The 19,835-nt window shown below is 45.2% G+C and overlaps 1 protein-coding gene across 1 annotated transcript; it reads right to left on the bottom strand.

Annotated features, from left to right (window-relative positions):
* Positions 1-3,752: 3,752 nt before the first annotated feature.
* On the bottom strand, positions 3,753-17,967 carry LOC142261410 (E3 ubiquitin/ISG15 ligase TRIM25-like). Its single transcript, XM_075332100.1, is given in 5 exon segments — positions 3,753-6,635; positions 6,637-7,950; positions 8,931-9,118; positions 9,570-9,673; positions 17,718-17,967. Coding segments are annotated over 2 exon segments (1,608 nt in total). The 5' UTR covers positions 7,942-7,950; positions 8,931-9,118; positions 9,570-9,673; positions 17,718-17,967; the 3' UTR covers positions 3,753-6,332.
* Positions 17,968-19,835: the final 1,868 nt, after the last annotated feature.

Below are 19,835 nucleotides of genomic sequence, written 5' to 3'. Positions count from 1 at the left end.
TAGAAGTTATATCATCTAATCAAAAAAGTCCGTTTTTCATCACAAAATCTGCAACACTTGTTTCCAATCCACCAGGTCAATTGAAAGCAAACAACAACACCAGGATCTCATGATGAATGATTAAAATCGTTAATTGGGTAAGAATGCGGGCCTTTAAAAACGGACAGCACACGGACAGCACACGTACGTATTTTATGTCAATACAGACATTCCACACGCACACACGGCTCGCATACGCCATCACACGGATGCCATACGTACCGGAGAAACACCCCTAAAAAACGGAACACGGACTCGAAAAACGGACCGTAAGACACGTACGTTGTTTTTTTTTGCGGAAGTGTGTTTTAGGCCTAAGATGCCTGTCCTCTACTATGTAGGCATAACAGGGAAAATATTGCTTGAATACTTTTTTTCACTGGGGTTTAAAATCTGTTATGTTAAGGATTTTGTACAAATCTTTATATGCCAGCCAAGGCCTCATTCAGTTGTCTATTTAGAATCCATATTACAGGCACAAGGCCCATTGTATGACCCAAACTTACAGGATCATACATATATGTGATGATGTTAGTTCGGCTCAGCACATTAGCAATCAGATCTGGGGAATTTGCATCTGTAATAGAGATTGGATAGGGAATGAATGGACCGGTCATCGAGCGTACATACTGCGCTCTATTGTAAAGGCTGGTGGTGCTGATGGTTCGGGTCTCTGCAGTTGGACTCCACGAATCAATATCTTATCACATATCCTGTGGATAACTGATACTTTGTTTTTCACCAGATAATCCCTTTAATGATTTTCTTGTATAAAAAATGCTGCTTCATGTTCTGTGATCTCTACTTTATAGCCAGTGCTTGGCCCAAATGTAAAATGGGTCGTCCATATATTGTTATTCTGCTGCTTTGGGACATTGGTGACACTTTTGCAATGGCGATACCTCATCAGTATGCAAACTATTACTATGCCCTATTCATGCCAATATGTGCTGGTATATTCCTCTTTATGTGCTGGTACATGCCTAGTAATGTGATATATTATGGTATACCTTGCTTATGGCTTATAGTGATCTTAGGATCAGTACATACATGGGAGAAATGCCATAGATCTAAATATGCCATTGCAGGGGGCTACTGACCATCAATAATGAGGTCTGAGCTGTCACTCAATAAAGCGCGATGGTTATATTGCTCCAAGTTAATGTAACATGGTGGAGTCACGGGACAACGTGGGATACCCATGCCACCTGATAGTATAGGAGTGAAGTAGCCGCGGGTAAGACCGCGGCTGAGTTCCCATAATCTGCGCCAACAAAATCCCCACGCTCAGATTTTATACAAGGGTACATTTCTTTACTGGTAAACATTTCAATGACACACGCAGCTGGCTTAGCAGCACACATAATCAGGGTTTGCTATCCGAGTCTCTAACTTCGGACACACGGCACAGAACACAAAAAAACAGCAATGATAAACAAGAATTCTGTCCCTGACTTGCCCTATGGGTTACATTACCAGTCCAAAACACCAGGAGGGAGGGCTCCCACGTAGCAGGCCTGCACTCTGGGTAAACGGCGGCGACTCCAAGGAGCAGAGATGGGGAAATCTTCAGCCCTCTCGCCAGAGGACTAGCATACAGTCTCTTGGAATGGAGGAAGGAGACGGTCCGGAGGTCCCTTGAATCCAGTATCACATCTGCAGCAGTTCTGGCAATCCCTCACACTTCAGCGATGAGGGCAGTCCGAGGCAGGTCTGCTCTGATACAGCTCCAGTGGCTCAGTGAGCTTTTTCCCGCACTTTTTTCCTGTACAACCAGTGTTTGTGGGAGGGTGAAGCGACCGGTGGTAGGGCCGCGGGTGTGTGTGTGTATGCTCTATTCCAACAAAATCCCCATACTCAGATTTTACCGGTAGTAACATTTCTTTACTATGAAACATATTTATAACACAGTCAACCGAACTATCTGCGCACATGTGTATGGTGGAGTCCCCGGATCTTCACTCCTTCCGGGTACGCAGCAAGAAAAAAAAGAAAAGAGAAAACAACAAAGAAATGGAGGCAACTTTCCCTAACTTTCCCTACAATCACGTACCAGTCTATCCCAGAAGAAGATGCCGCTCCCACGTCGCAGGCCTGGAGTCTCACGATGATAGGTCCCGGTGCAGCGCTGAAGGGATGCAGCTCCTCGGTCTTCTCCTTTGATCTTCTCCCGCTGGTAACGGATTCTAGTCAGTCTATTAGTCCCGGGGCACACCGAGCAGAAGAAGGGAGGTCACGGTTGCACGGATGGCTCCCTTGTGTCGGTAACGGCCCCTGCACTTGCACTCAGGGTGCGATGCTCTGCAGTCCGGTTAGATCCTCGGTGCAAACAAAGTCCTGCAGACCGGGGATGGCAGAAACCACTTCCACAGGGTGATTCTTCCAAGAATCCAGTTGCAAAAGAGCCCTCTGTTCAGGGAGACCACACGTAGCTCTCTCCTGGCTGAGCTCCGCGTCTGTACTGCCTTGCCGCTTTTTTACTTCCTGGTTCAAACACACGAGCTGTAGGGAATTTCCCACCTCTGTGTCTGTGATTGCACAGTCTGACACTGCCCCCTTGTGGGCAAGTGCTGAAGCAATGTTCAAATCCATTTCTACATTGATGATGCAGTCTGAATTGTTGATCCCATTACAAGGGGATCAGATTTTACAGTGTCCGCCCCTTGAGCAATTTCAGCACTTGTCCACAAGGTGGCAGCACCATCCTGTGTAATGTCAGTCTCCATGTCCTTTTCAGTCAAAAAACAGTCAGAGCTGTTCGCCTCATTACAGGAGCATAAAGGGTTCCCATTTCCTGGCAGTAGACAAGTGCACACAGGCAGAGGAGGAAAAAGCTGTGGAGCCTAGGAGAAAGGCTTGTGACTTAGATAGCTAGCAAGTGAGGGTGAGCAACACTCATTATAAAAGGATATGCGATAGATCTAAATATGCCATCGCAGGTCATTACTGACCATCGGGTCTGAGCTGCCACTCAATAAGGAGCAATGCTTATACTGATCCTAGTTAATGTACTGGATTTCTGGTAACATGGTGGAGTCATGGGACAACGTGGTATGCCCTGATAGTATAGGGAGCATAAAAGGTTCCCATTTCCTGGCAGTAGATAGGGAGAGGAGGAAAGAGCTGTGGAGCCTAGGAGAAAGGCTTGTGACTTAGCTAGCTAGCAAGTGAGGGTGAGGAACACTCATTATAAAAGTTACTAAAGAGGGATACAGAGTCCCATGAAAAGAGTTCCAGACGGAAGTTGCTTTTCCATGGTACATATAAATTTAGTCCCTCGGTGGAATAAGGTTCCTGGAGAAGATTTCACTTTGACGCATTTTTGTGTCTTTTTTTAAGTCGCAGAAACTAAAGCAAGAAAAAGAGCATTTTTCATTTATCGGAAAATTCATGAACCGCGTGGACAATTTTGAAGAATTTGGGTCAAAAAACATGGAATACAAGACAAAAAAAAATAAATAAAAAAAAAAAAAAAAATCACAAAATGATGAATCCAGCCCATCGTTTTCTTAGATGTGTTTGTATATTGTGTTTACAGGGAATCATATCCCACTGTAGGTTACATTAGGTGAATATATTTCTTCCCTGAAGCCGCCCCTCCCAGATGACTCCAGCATTTAGTAAGGAGACATTTTTATGAAATTGCCCCCAGTTCACCGAGCCGCACACACAATAAAAACACCAGCAGTGATGTGCAATAATATACCATTTATTATCAGCAGTTTTATCTGGAGTTATACAATCATTTGTCTTATTAGTTATTTTTATTTATTGCAGTAAAATATTTTCAGTTTTTTCCATCTGGAAACCATTGACAAGAAGCTGTTGTCAGATCCTTATATTCTAATGAGGATTCTTATAACAGTATGACGATATACAGTAATTGTGGCCACCACTAGGGGGAGCTAAATGTTTAAAGATTTATGCAGCACTTTCTGGACTTAAAGGGGTTTTCAACTTATAGAAAACTGTTTCCTACCCTGTAACAGTTATACAGTACTCGCCCTCCCGCTGTTCGCACCAGTTCTCCACCGCAGCTTTGGTTTCTGTGTTTCGGTTGCAGCGGTGACACCATGACTGCAACGCACATCGCTGTGACCTGATGCTGGACCGGGGGAGGGGGAGTACTGTCTATGTTTGTGATATTACATGTTGAGAAAGGTTTAGGGATCACTTTTCTATAAGTGGAAAACTCCTTTAATGACAGCTGTATAATTCTTTATGCTGTGATCTCCCCTTCGTAATGGCTGAAAGTAGCGGCTGTTACAGTCATATAGCTATCAGGGTACAGGCAGGAGCCGGCGGCGGTGACTCCGGCCTCATAGTACTCGGCTATGCTACTAGTGATTTCAATATTCAGAAAGCGCCACCTTCATGTGCTCAATGTGCTGACTACACAGGATGACAATAACAGGATCTGTCACCAGCAACTCATGTCATCATAACAGCAAATGGATCCAATTGTCAGAGACAAGACAACAAACATTGACTAAATGGAAGCAGAAGCAGCGATCGGCTGATCATCAGGAGATCCCACCTAAGGAGAATATATCATCTATATTTTCTGCTAATTAAAACCGGAGCTGAGCCTGTTGTACACAGGGGAAATGTTGTCTCTTTTCCATAGCATCTGTCTTTAAAGGGAATCTGTCAGCAGGTTTTTGCCATGTCATCTGAAAGCAGCATGATGTAGGGGCAGAGAGCCTGATTCCAGGGTTTTGTCACTTGCTGTAGCTTCACTACAATGTTTTATCAGCAGGAGATTATCACTAGAGGAATAGGTCTCATGTGGCAGCTAGTCCATGTAACCCTGCCCCCACCACTGATTGGCAGCTTGCTTCCAATATACAGTGTACACAGAAAGCTGCCCATCAGTGGTGTGGGCGAGGTTTTAGACAACTCAGCATGTCGAGCTCTGCTACATCTACAGCAAAGAAAACAGGGATTCTATCAAAACTACACAAAGCCGTCCAGTAAGTGACACATCTCTGGAATAAGGCTCCCTGACCTTACATCATGCTGTTCCTAGATTACATAACAAAATCCTGCTGACAGATTACATTTTACAGCAGCAAATGGTCAACAATCAAACTGGTAACTTGATAAATGTTCCTGTCAGTCACTAACAGTGACATTTAGGCTCCAAGATCCAGCTCAGCTGTTAGTTCCGGGGCCTATTAGCCTCCCTGCAATATGATCATGAGGTCTTGATGACCTACCATGACGGCCGAGGACCTATGTAAAGTCCACATACCGGTCAAGCTGATTTTCCTGTGATATTCAGCCATAAACTGTGATTTTTATTCTACACAACATTAATGGAGCATTGCTGTATATAGAACAAGCGATCGCAGGGTCAAGGCCGTTAAAAAAAAGTAACTTAAGATATTAAGAAAAAAATAAAACATTCTAATCCCCCTCCTTTTCCTAAGTTAAAAATAAAGAAATGTAAAAAATTAAAAAATAGAAAATAAAAATGTATATATATATTGAAATTAATCAGCACAATCTGCATTTGGATTTTTTTTCCCCATTTTCCTAACTTTATATGGTAAAATGAATGATGTCAACAAAATCTGCAGCTAGTCTCACAACACACAAGCTCTTATACGTCTATGGTGACGGAAAGATAAGAAAGCTATGGTGATTAGAAAATAGGGAGGAAAAAATGAAAATGCAAAACTAAATTGTAGGTTTAAAGGGTTAGAACTGAATAATCTTAAATTTGCATTATATAAGAATTAAACGCTATTATTACATATGATCTTTTTTCTCTTTTTCTTATTGATTTTCACATTTGATTGTACTTTTTTATATTTTATCTTCTGTACATGATGATGGGGGCGGCCATATTGTCTGAGCTGGTGCTTTTTTCTGTTAATGTCACTCAATGATTTGCTCCAGAGCAGACACATGGATGTAGAAAACCGTCGTCTGGAAAGGACTTGTGGGCATGCTCTGTGTCCTGTGCAGAGATCCCTGTGCGGGGAGGGGGGAGCTGTGTCCATCAGTTATTGTCAATGGTGGATCCTGCATTATTGTCCTCCAGCTTTATACCAGAGGTGTTACCTTACACTTCACTTCCTTCCTTTGCTGATAATGAGACTGCTGAGAAGTGATCTCTTAAAAAAAAAAAATCTATTGATCTATTCTTAAGGTCAGTGGTGTCAGGAAACACAGGAAGATTTCAGGAGGCTCCGGAGGGAAATGTATTTTATGTCATAGAAAATCAGAAAAATGTTTACAATGAAAGTTACTTTACAAATAGGGAATTTTCTGATGCTTCTTTCCTGTTATGTTCTAATCCTCACCCAGTTATCTACACAGTGATCATCAATATATACCACAAATACACGTAAAGCAGCATGAAGGGGCTCGGAGAAGGCGGCAGTGAAGGTGTGTAAGTGTCTGATGGGGTCACACAGCTCATAAAAGGACAACTGCCCGGCCTCATAATCCAGATGTATCCTGACTCTATCACTGGAGATCTTGTCAGGTAACTGGATCTCTATACTGTCATGTCTCACTGAATACTGATTATTATATCTCCCCAAACACCAGGACTTGTTATTATCTCCAATCAGTGACTCTTCTCCCCCTCCTGTCTATACTGGGGTAACACATCCCCACCATCCACCCCCCTGATCTACAGCTCTCCACATCCCAGTAATGTCGTCCTGAGGTAAATCCCCTCCTGCTCATCACCTGATTATATATCTGGAATTTCTCTGCTGTTTCTGGACGTTTCTGCTTCTCTCGTGTCCAGGTTGCAGTTTTCAGGTCGTCTGATATAAGGAGATAATTACCCGCTGTGTTTACATCCAGTAATATGTCTGCAGGACCCTCCACATAGATCCCCCTCCTTATACCTGTTATTACCTCACATAATGTGTGTAATGTGTGTGAGATCACAGCCACATCCAGGTCATCTCCATCATGAAGCTGTTTACCATGTCCCCCTGTGTCCTCATCACCTCCCTCCTCCTCAGGATCACACAAGTCCCCGGTGTCTGGTTCCTGTAAGACGGTCAGTGGATCAGTCATGTTACACAGCTCCTCAATGTGCCTCATCTTCCTGGACAGCTCGTCCTTCTTTATTTCCAGCTGATGGATCAGAGCAGACAGTGACAGTGACTCTTCCTTTTCCTGCCTGGAGATCTCACTGAGGAACTTCTTCTCCAGGTCGTCCACCCGTCTCCTGATGTCTGTACATAGGGCAGTGACTCTCTCGGCTTCTCCAGCTGCTTTCTCTTCAGCTTTTCTCTTGCGCTCCTCCAGACTCCGGACTCTTTCCTCAGTCTCCTCTCTCTTTGTGGTCAGTTTCTGGAGAACATTTCTCAGTTTCTTCTTCTTCTTCCCTGAGGCCTCATCTAGAGACTCCATTTTATGTCCACTATGTTTCTCAGTCAAACTGCAGGACACACAGATACAAGCCGCGTCCTCAGTGCAGTAATATTCCAGGATCTTCTTATGGACAGAACATTTCCTTTTCTCCAGAGAAGTGCTGGGATCAGATAAGACGTGTTCTGGTGATTTGCTGTGAGCCCTCAGGTGTTTCTCACACAGAGAAGCCTCACAGTGTAGACAGGATCTAACAGCAGGTACAGGAGAGTCCACACAGTAAGTGCAGCAGATCCCGGTGATCTCCTCTTGTTCTTGCTGAGTAATCAAGAAACGTTCTGCGACATTATGAAGATTTATGTTCCTCATCAGCGCCGGCCGCTCCTGAAACCCTTCTCTGCAGTCAGGACAGGAATAAACTCCAGACTCGTCCTGTGTATCCAGCACACGATCAATACAGCCCCGGCAGAAGTTGTGTCCACATCTCAGCGTTACAGGATCCTTAAAAATAGATAAACAGATGGAGCAGAGCAGCTCGTCCATCAGATCAGCAGACGCCATGGCTCATAGCTGAGGGAAGGAAGAAACAAAACGGAATGTGTCTGATAATACTTAGCAATGTTGTAGTTTCACCTATTCACTTAAAAGGGGGTCGTTCACCCCTTTTCATTATGGGCCATATCGATATTATGTTGAGAAACAAATTTTCTCTCAAATACCTTGTTGCCAATAGTGCCTATGAGTGGGTGCTATTGTAGTCCACTCACCCCCATCATGTGACCCCTAGGCTCCATGACCCCTGGGATCCGGTGATGTCTCGTCAACTGAGGCCAGCCGCAGTTTCTATGAGTGACTGGGCTGTGGGCGTCGTTGCACCGCTCAACACACCACAGCGTGACAGTCCAGCATCTCCCTGCTACTTCACTGCAGAGCACACAAGAAGGAGCGATGCTGGGCTGTGACGAGCGGGGAAACACCACCCACAACCCAGTGACTCACGGAGACTGGGGCCGGCCACGGTGGTGTCTCGTGAACAGGAAGTTGACGTGACATCACCAGATCCCCGAGGTTGAAGAACCAGGCGGTCATGCGATGGGGAACAGCGGTCCGCAATAGAGCCACTCACAGGCCAACGGAAGGTATTTGAGATAAACATTCTTTCTCAAGGTTATATCGATGTAGCAAAAAATAAAAATGGGTGAACTACTTATTTAACTCCTTAATAGGAATCTGCCACCAGTTGTTTAATATCCCTTGTGAGAGTAATGTGATGTAGGGGCAGAAACCCTGATTTCAGAGTTGTGTCACTTACTTCACTGGGTCCTGCATTTATTATTAAAAACTTTTCTCTGTTGCACAGCTACAAGTTTTCTGAATGCTGAGCTCTGTATAACCCCACCCAGGCCACTGATTGGCAGCATTCAGTCTATAATGTACATAAGCTGGAAACTGTCAATCAGTGGTGGGTACAGAGAGAAAGAAGGAGCATGAAAAGCACAATACGGCGATACCATAACACAATTGTGAATAGATAAGGGATGTATGCTCACCAGATTAAGTTGTGTATCACACAAGAACTTTAGAGTATATCAGCTGCCGATGGTCACACGAGAGATGATTGAGGAGAGTTGTAGGAAATATACGTGACTTCTATCTCCGCTGCTGGAAGGTGAGACAAATGCGTGGGGAAAGAAACAACAAAAGCACTCCTTGGTTTCTTCAGTAGGGACCTTCACAGCTGCAATAGAAACAACACCACTTACTTTACTGGGTCCTGCATTTTTTTATTAAAAACTTTTCTCTGATGCACAGCTTCATTACCAGTTTTCTGAATGCTGAGCTCTGTATAACCCCACCCAGACCACTGATTGGCAGCATTCTCTCTACAATGTAGATAAGCAGAAAGCTTAAAATAGGAAATATGCATGACTTCTACCTGCGCAGCTGGAAGGTAAGAAACAGGTGGGAAAAGACTAAACAAAAAGCACTCTTTGGTTTTATTCAGTAGTAAAACTTCGCAGCTGCAATTGAAACAACACCACAGCTATGCAGCGCTGAGCTCCTTCAACATGGTCAGCATAAATATGAGCTATAGCCGGCATAGGGAGAAGTGAATATTTACAGGAGAAGGTTGTGGCTGTAGCTCAGGTTACATCTACCTGTTACATCACTGCAGAATAGACATTTACCTTAACCCCTTCAGTACTTGATGGATTGTAATACGGTAAAAACGATGCAGGAGACACAAGATTCCTAAGTCTTATTGCCTAAGCATCTCAAGGTATTCCAACCTCTGCATCAGGAAAAAAAAACAAAAAAACAACAAAACACATTACAACATAGAACGGCACAGGAGTCTCAAAAAAGTCCACATTTCAAAAGGCGCCAAGGACAAGCACATGACATGTCAGAGGTCACTCTCAGTTTGATTCAAAAGTAAAAATATGTAAAAAAATATTTAACAAAACATTTTACAATTATGCTGAAATAACATGTATATAGACAATTTGGCAAAAAAATATATATAAATAAGACTTATTTTGTGGACATAAAAGTATCTGAAATAAAATGAGTATTTGGCTGTGATGTGTATAGCGCTTGTAATCTTGTGGGGATGTGATACCTGAAGTGCTGTTAGTAAGATGAGCTACAATGATGTTAGGATCGCAGGCTGAGATCGAAAGACGGGTGGACAGTCAGCAGCAGAGCATCAAAGGAAGAGAGGATGGTCAATTACAAAGTGGAAAAAGTGGTCCACATCATACACACTCGCTGGCACTGAGGTCCTTGCACAGGCGCACTACAATACTTTGATCTGCCCTGAGCAGGGCAGATCAAAGTGCGCCTGCGCAGGACCTCAGTGCCGGCGAGTGTGTATGATGTGGATGCGTCATGCACACAGGCTTCAGAAGACGGAGGAGCAAGATGGCCGAGATAGGAGGCGCCACTCACCAGGCCGACCAGCACCGCAGCGACCGATTTAGATGAATATTATAAAGTGTTTTTTATGTTCTCACAGCGACCTGCGCTCTTATATACAGCATGTTAGAATGCTGTATACAAGAGCCTGGTGGTGGTGGCCGCAGCTTGTAGGCCATAAAACTGGCAACAGGTTCCCTTTAAATTTTTGTAAAATATAAACTGAAAATTGGGGCGTGCAATATTATTCATCCCCTTTACTTTCCGTGCAGCAAACTCACTCCAGAAGTTCATTGAGGATCTCTGAATGATCCAATGTTGTCCTAAATGACTGATGATGATAAATATAAGCCCCTGTGTGTAATCAAGTCTCCGTATAAATGCACCTGCTCTGTGATAGTCTCAGTGTTCTGTTTAAAGCGCAGATAGCATCATGAAGACCAAAGAACACAACAGGCAGGTCCGTGATACTGTTGGAGACGTTCAAAGCCGGATTTGGTTGCAAAAAGATTTCCAAAACCTTAAACATCCCAAGAAGCTCTGTGCAAGCGATCATATTGAAATGGAAGGAGTATCATACCACTGCAAATCTACCAAGACTCGGCCGTCCCTCAAAAATTTCATGTTAAACAAGGAGAAGACTGATCAGAGATGCAGCAAAGAGGCCCATGATCACTCTGGATGAACTGCAGAGATCTACAGCTGAGGTAGGGGAGTCTGGCATAAAAGCAACACAGCTCATCACACCATCCCCACTGTCAAACATGGTGGTGGCAGCATCATGGTTTGGGTCTGCTTTGCTTCAGCAGGGATATGGAAGATTGTTAAAATTGATGGGAAGATGGATGGAGCCAAATACAGGACCATATTTAAAGCAAACCTGTTTGAGTCTGCAAAAGACCTGAGACTCGGATGGAGATTTGTCTTCCAACAAGACAATGATACCAAACATAAAGCAAAATCTACAATGGAACGGTTCACAAATAAATGTATCCAGGTGTGAGAATAGCCAAGTCACAGTCCAGACCTGAATCCAATCGAGAATCTGTGGAAAGAGCTGAAAAGTGCTGTTCACAAACGCCTCCATCCAACCTCACTCAGCTCCAGCTGTTTACAAAGGAAAAATAGGCAAGAATTTCAGCCTCTCGATGTGCAAAACTGATACACATACCCCAAGCGACTTGTGCTGTAATTGCAGAAAAGGTGGCGCTACAAAGTATTAAGTTAAAGGGGCAGAATAATATTGCACGCCCCAATTTTCAGTTTATTTTTTACAAAAAAAATTTAAAAAATAAGCAATAAATATTCAACTTCACAATTGTGTTCCACTTGTTTTTGATTCTTCACCATAAAATTTAAAAATTTTACCATTCTGTTTGAAGCCTTAAATGTGGGGAAAGGTTGAAAAATTCAAGGGGGGGGGGGGAATACTTTTGCAAGGCACTGTACCTCATGTAATAGCTCAAACTGCTTTTTTTTACTCAGGTGGCAACGACATTAGCTTCATAGATGGTCATTGCTAGACACAATTAAGCTTCAGAAAGGTCTAGTGCACATTCAGCTCAGCGTTCACCGTGCACACAGAGCGGCTCGTGGTTCTGGGTGCATATTGCACCCGACAGGTTCACTTTAAATGAATGTGAACATCTCAAGCAGTACATGGCTCAAGATGAAAATTGTGAGACTCTTCTGTGTCGCCCAGGGCTATATGTCCCAGGCCGTACATTTACGGGGATACTGTGTCACCGGTGAATACTGGCCGTTGCCCGCGTCCGTGACCCTGGGGAAGCTTTTTAATGGGGGAGTATTTACAGGGGAGATTAAAGTCTTTGGTGTGACGCCACCTGCAGGTTGCAGTTAGGATGGTGGAACCAACGCTGCTTGGTTGGTTATCCCTAGGGCTGGTGGTAATGGCAGCTGTGGTGGTAGGCCCTCTACAGGTAGGGCCGGGCCCTGGGGAATATAGTGGAGACTTTCGCCGAAGAAGGGAGGCCACACTGTTTTACAGTTTTACTCACTCTGGACCCTTGGACGGCTGGTTCAGGTCCCTGTAGTTCGTTTGATGACTCAGTTGCTCTGTCCCCAGCACCCTCAGTGTGGTTGGGTCCCCGTAGCATGAAGTCTGTTTGGGTCCCGACTGCTTTCGGCAGTCTCCTCACACGTCTGGTGGGCATTGTGGACTCTGTAGGGTTGGTCCGTGGTCCCGAAACTTGATCCGCTCGGTACTGCCGATACCCCCGGATCTGTGGGTCAGTGAAGGTCCCCTCACTGTGCAGGTATTTGCCAGGCCGCGTGAAGATGGCACCTGACCTAAGGCCCTGTGCCCCGTTGGTGCTCTGGTTCCAGTGGTACTTGAGTGTACCTACCCTGGCAACTACTCTCATGTACCCTCAAGTCACCATTGCACGACCCAGCTTGAGGCACTTCCATTCACTTTCACTCTCCTCACTTGACTGACTGTCCCCACCCACCAGGCTGTCTAGTCCCCTGGACTGGCTCCGCCCTCTAGGTGGCAAATCCTGTGGTGTCTGACTAGCCAACGTGGACTGGAAACTGGGAGAGTGGGAGTGTGTGTGTGTGTGTGTGTGTGTGTGTGTGTGTGTGTAGGTATTACTGGCACTGGTGTTCCAGGTCCCTGGGGGTAGGTCCTGCATCCAGGTGAGGATGCAGTACCTAGTAGTGCCCTGAGTAGTTCAGGGGCGCTACATTTCCTGCATAGGACGAAAAAAATTGAAATCTGAATTCCCGAATGTTGAAATTGCACTCAGATAGTTCATGTGCTTGACGGTGACCAACTCTACTGGAGAACGTACTTTTTCAAAACTGAAACTTCTAATAAATCTGCTTTGTAGCACCGTTTCAACTGGCTTCCCTCATGTGCATGGAAAGTGACATCCTGAAGACCATTGAATTCAAGCGAATAAGAAAGCAATTCTCTGAAAACAAAATCCATACCTCCATAGTGTGCCATATAATGTCTGACTTACTGAGGATTATTGGGTTTTTCGAGCCTTGTGTATTGTTCAGATGTTTATCGTGTTGATCACTTGAATGTTTTTAATGTGTTCACACCAGTTTTGTTGACGTGCCAATATAATAAATATATGTTTAATATTATCACCATTTACTTTTTATTCCTGTAAGTGGTTGTCGTAGAGGCCCCAGCACAGTGGTTTGCCCAGGGGCCCAAAATGCTGTTAAAGGGAACCTGTCACCGTTTTTTTACCTATAAGCTGCAGCCACCAACACCGGGCTCTTATATACAGCATGTTAGAATTCTGTATATAAGAGCCCAGGCCGCTGTGTACAACATAAACACTTTATAATACTCACCTAAACCGGTCGTTACGGTGGATGTGGCTCAAATGGACATCTTGGTCCTCTGGTGACGGCGCCTACTCTTTCAGTAATCTTCATCCTCCTTCTGAAGCCTGTGTGCATGATGCGTCTACGTAATCCACACTCGCCGGTCCCGCGCATGCGCAATACAATACTTTGATCTGCCCTGCTCAGGTCCTGAATGCCGGCGAGTCTGTATGACGTCAGTTGCGTCATGCACCGCGGCTTCAGAAGATGGAGGAAAAAGATGGCCGAAAGAGGAGGCGTCGGCACCGGAGGACGAAGACACCCATTTGACCCATATCCACCGCTGCGCCCAGTTTAGGGGAGTATTATAAAGTGATTTTTATGTCCTACACAGCAGCCTGGGCTCTTATATACAGCATATTAGAATGTTGTATATAAGAGCCCACTGGTGGTGGCCGCGGCTTATAGGCTAAAAAACTGGTGACAGGTTCCCTTTAAGATGTCCCTGGTCTGGAGACTTGTGGTCAGTCTGTACATCACAAGCCATTCTCAGATTGTGAGACATGGATGAATGAGGCCGGCCTCACAGAGGTCACCTCACACCTCTGCCGCTTCTCTCAGCTATATTATCTAAGGGGTTTAAATTCCGGTTGCTTCGCTATCTCCATTCCCGGCCTTTACAGCAGAGTATCTGCTCCATTTTATAGATGACACCAACTGCTTAGGTGAAAGCACAACATCTCTGGAGAACGTGTAGGGTGGCACGAGGTGGTAGGGGCGGACAAGGGGTTGACTCCAGACGCCCCCGCACACTACATGAAAACCGTGGCCCTGGCTGGGTGCGTGGACTTGTGTGGTGCAGGTCATGCCTCTTAGCAGACCGCATGTCACCATTGCCTTTGGCAGGCCAGGACCAGACAGCAGTGTAGACTGACACTGAGACCACCAGTCCTTATTAAGCAAGTCTTTTACTGAACAGTTTCCACAGTTCTTTCAGCATTACATCACATGTGAGCAGGGGCTGGCTGGCAAATTTTGGGGGTGAAGCACACAGCAGCGGCCCATCCTTATTGTATTTACCTCCGGCTGCTTCATATATTCATATCTGATCACTACACTGGGAATACAGGGGAATCCTGACAGTGTGCACTGCGCTCTTATCACCATTCATCAGTCTGTTGTCACATAGGGACTACAAAAATCTGTCTAGAGCTTGGAAAACAGTGTTGGGAAAATATATATATATATATATATATATATATATATATATATATATATATATATATATATATATATATATATATACATATACACACACATACACATATACACTCGCCTCCATTATAAAACAGACAAAACAGTCCACCTAAAGAAGCCGCATATTGACTTTTTCTTTCTTTCTCTGTGTAAATGTCAGTGTTCGTATACTCACCTGCAGCGACCTTCTCCTGTGTGCAGCGCCACTCTGCTCCTCTTCTCAGTGAAGTCACCGCTCTGCAGACTCTCCTGGATGCACTGAGATCTGCTCCTCTTCTCAGTGACGTCACCGCTCTGCAGACTCTCTGGGTCACGCTGCGCTCTGCGTGACCTAGAAGAGGCTTTTACAAAGTAAGTCTATGGAATGAGGTTCCATAGACTTACATTGTAAAAGAGACATCCAGGTCACAGCATAGTGTGACCCAAGGAGTCTGACAAGCGGTAACATCACTCAGAAGAGGTGGAGAGCGGTGCTGGATACCGGAGAAGGCGCTAGGTGAATATAATAACACACTCGCACTGCAGAGCACAAACATTTACACAGAATTTGGGGGGGAAGTTCATTGGACACGTCTTCAAAGCAGCATATAAGCGACATCTTGTTATATCCTTTCTTTGTAGTAGACCTGGTTACAGAAATATGGAGAAAGGATAATATGTGACTGGTATATGATGTATCAGAGACATATTATCCTGCACTGTATATACATCTGATGTCTGTGCACATAGTATATTACATACAGTATAGAGGACAATACGTGACTGGTATATGATAAGTTATGAGTACAGATATCAGATGGTATATACTGGATAATATGTGAGTTATTATACTATTACAGTCATCATTATACCATTTACATTTTACCCTGTATATAACATCAGCTGTTACATACAGTATACAGGATATGTGACTGGTGTAAGTACAAAATATCACATATTATACCAGTTACATATTATCCTGTATATGACATCTGATGCTTGTACATAGTATATTACATCCAGTATACGGGAGAATATGTGACCGGTGTATGATATACTGTGAGTACAGTTATTGTAAGAGGCACATGTGAATGGCGCCTCAGAGCGTATGATCAACTACAGCTCCACATACATGGCGCTATTCAGAATATACAAAATAATAAACCAATAATGACCCTGAGAAGTGCGAAGTACAATGTCTCCTCTCTGATAACAGGACAGGAGAAAGGGTACTGTGCAGTGTATATGCTGTATATACATACACACACAGCCAGGCCTCATACCGCATTTTTCGGACTATAAGACGCACCCTGGTTTTAGAGGAGGAAAATAAGAAAATAAAATTTTAACCAAAAAAACGTGGTCATGACACAGTTATGGGGCGAGGATCTGCTGCTGACACTTATGGGGGTAATGTCCCCAAATTCTCTACTAAGGTACCCCATTCTGGTAACGATCCTCCTGCCTTTTATATGATCCTGCTCATATACTCCCATCCATCCTGCTCATATACTCCCATCCATCCTGCTCATATACTCCCATCCATCCTGCTCATATACTCCCATCCATCCTGCTCATATACTCCCATCCATCCTGCTCATATACTCCCATCCATCCTGCTCATATACCCCCATCCATCCTGCTCATATACCCCCATCCATCCTGCTCATATTCCCCCATCCATCCTGCTCATTAAATAGCCCCATCCTGCTCATTAAATAGCCCCATCCTGCTCATTAAATAGCCCCATCCTGCTCATTAAATAGCCCCATCCTGCTCATTAAATAGCCCCATCCTGGTATATGGCCTGTATCCTGTGGCACAGAAAAAAAAATAAACGTTTATACTCACCTTTCCTCACTCCATGTAGCACCGATCATCTTCCTCTCTGTCTAAGCTGCAGCGCCGCTGTGTGGAGCCGTCACAGTGTGTGGAGCCGTCACCGTTGTCTGCAGCATCGCAGTGTCTTCCTGTCTGTCCCGGTCAGCTGATCTGTGTGGACACTAGCGGTGCACACAGCGATGATGTCATCGCTGTGCTCACCGTTTTCTACACAGATCAGCTGACCGGGACAGACAGGAAGACATCGCGATGCTGCAGGGGGACGGCTCCATACACTGTGACGGGTGGGTGTACTTATTCACTGCACCCCACGCTGATAATGATGCACGGGGGGCAGTGAATACAGCCGCACATGATCACTCCAGGTTGTAGTTGCCAGGGGTGATCATGCGGGCTGGCTGTTTAATATGCGTGCATTCCCCGCCAATCACCCCGCCCACCTGTCAGCGCTGACTTCAGTGCTGAGAGATGATGGGCGTGCATATCTAATGAGCGGGCCCACGTGGTCACGGCAGGTGCTGCTACAGCCCCCGATGACCCGCTCCACCCTCATTCCCCGCAGCCACATTCAGACCATAAGACGCACCCCCCCACTTTCCCCCAACATTTGGGGGAAAAAAAGTGCGTCTTATATTTTTTTAAAAAAAAAAATACAAAACACAATGGTCAAGATTCCAGAATTCAGGTACAGAGAAGAAGCGGCAGCTCACTCAGATAATTGCCAAAGATTTTCTATTCTGTGGTCACAGACATAGTTACATGAATAATGGGGAGGAGGGGAGGTGCGGGGACGGCTGCCACTTCTCTGTACCTGAATCCTCTCATAAGAGATATATATATATATATATATATATATATATATATATATATATATATACACACACACACACACAGCCAGGCCTCATAAATATACAGTATATATACACACACAGCCAGGCCTCTTATTTATATATATATATATATATATATATATATATATATATATATATATATATTTATTATATACACACACAGCCCCAGGAATGAATACTTACCATCACACACGTGTCTGCACAAGCAATGGCGCCGGCCTCAGAGGAGAACAGGAAGTCAGGAGTCAGCTCTTCGCAGTGAAGTTCCGGCAGATCAGCCCTGCATGACCCTGGCCCCGCCCCCAGGGCTGCTCCGGGTGTGGCTGAGTGCAGCTGCCGCCTCCTGTGTCTCTGCAGACAGGAGCTTCAGGTCGGAGCAGCCGCTCACACCAATGACACAGATGGCCGATACTACCGCACATACACCGGCCGCAGGGCCGCTCCCCCCTGCAGTAATGGCCGCTCCCCCCGCAGCAATGGCCGCTCCCCCCGCAGCAATGGCCGCTCCCCCCGCAGCAGTGGCCGCTTCCCCCCCGCAGCAGTGGCCGGCTCCCCCCCGCAGCAATGGCCGCTCCCCCCCCCGCAGCAATGGCCGCTCCCCCCCCCGCAGCAATGGCCGCTCCCCCCCCCCGCAGCAATGGCCGCTCCCCCCCCCCCGCATCAATGGCCGCTCCCCCCCCCCCCGCATCAATGGCCGCTCCCCCCCCCCCCGCATCAATGGCCGCTCCCCCCCCGCATCAATGGCCGCTCCCCCCCCCGCAGCAATGGCCGCTCCCCCCCGCAGCAATGGCCGCTTCCCCTGCATGTGGATAGTGGCACGTGGCTGGAGCACAGGTTCATGGGGACAGTGCAGCCTCGGTTGTTCCCGGTCTCTCTGTGAGCTCCGGCATATCCCTGCTCCACACAATGGCCCCGGCTCTGACAGTCCCTCTCCACTCAGGAGCTCCATGTCTCCTTCCTCACAGAGCAGGGGCTGCAGGGGTCGCACATAAGGCAGGAGGGGGCATCAGGCCACTGTCAGGGGCAGGGCTCTGCTCCCATAGCTTTGGGTTGGTTTGGCCATGGTCTATGTGAGCAGCATTGCTGTGCTCGGGCTGTGCCTCAGTTATTCCCCCATATTGTCTCCACACGTGTTTTATTGCTGAGACGCCTGATCTGTGTCACACATTGCTGGTGCTGTATCTGCCCTCACTGGTCTCCTGCAGTGTGCTGCCATCTAGTGTCCTGTCCTTTGCATTACACCCTATATTTTATTCTGTTTTTCACAATAAAGATAGTTTTATCCCTTTTATTTTTTTGTTCTGACTTCTGTGAATTGTTCTTACTTTTGCTAAACTTGAAGCAATTACACCCATAGTTATTTCTGAGCAGGGGGTGGTGGGATTATATTGTGATACCTGGACATCTTTTTACTTTAACCCCTTCAGCCCCCGGGAACTTTCCATTTTTGCGTTTTTGTTTTTTGCTCCTTTTCTTCCGAGAGCCGTAACTTTTTTATTATTCCGTCAATCTTGCCATATGAGGGCTTGTTTTTTGCGGGACGAGTTGTACTTTTAAATGAAACCATAGGTTTTACCATATATTGTACTGGAAAACAGCAAAAAAATTCCAAGTGTGGAAAAACTGCAAAAAAAGTGTGATTGCACAATAGTTTTTGGGATGTTTTATTCACTGAGTTCACTATATGATAAAACTGATGTATCTATGTGATGCCTCAGGTCGGTGCGAGTTTGTAGACACCAAACATGTATAGGTTTACTTGTATCTAAGGGGTTAAAAAAATTTCACAAGCTTGTCCAATAAAAGTGACGCACGTTTTGCGCCATTTTCCGAAACACGTAGCGTTCTTATTTTTTTATGGCTCAGTAATGGCTTATTTTTGCGTCTCGAGCTGACTTTTATAATGGTACCATTTTTGCGCAGATGCTACGTTTTGATCGCCTGTTATTGCATTTTGCGTAAAACTTGCGGCAACCAAAAAACGTAATTTTTGCGTTTGGTAAACGGCGTAGTGGCAAAAAAATTCCAATCAGATTAATTGATTTTATATTTTGATAGATCGGGCATTTCTGAACGTGGCGATACCAAATATGTGTATATTTATTTATTTTTTTAACCCTTTAATTTTCAATGGGGGGATTTGAACTTTTAGGGTTTTTTTTTATTTTTTTAAAACTTTTTTTTTTTTTTTTTTTTTTTACTAGTCCCCCTAGGGGGCTATAGCAATCAGCAATCCGATCGCTATTATCTATCTGCTGATCACAGCTATACCGCTGTAAACAGCAGAAATAGTCACTTTGT

Source organism: Anomaloglossus baeobatrachus, unplaced genomic scaffold, assembly GCF_048569485.1.
Source record: "Anomaloglossus baeobatrachus isolate aAnoBae1 unplaced genomic scaffold, aAnoBae1.hap1 Scaffold_217, whole genome shotgun sequence".
NCBI classification, from domain to species: domain Eukaryota; kingdom Metazoa; phylum Chordata; class Amphibia; order Anura; family Aromobatidae; genus Anomaloglossus; species Anomaloglossus baeobatrachus.
This window is presented reverse-complemented; position numbering and strand designations above follow the sequence as displayed.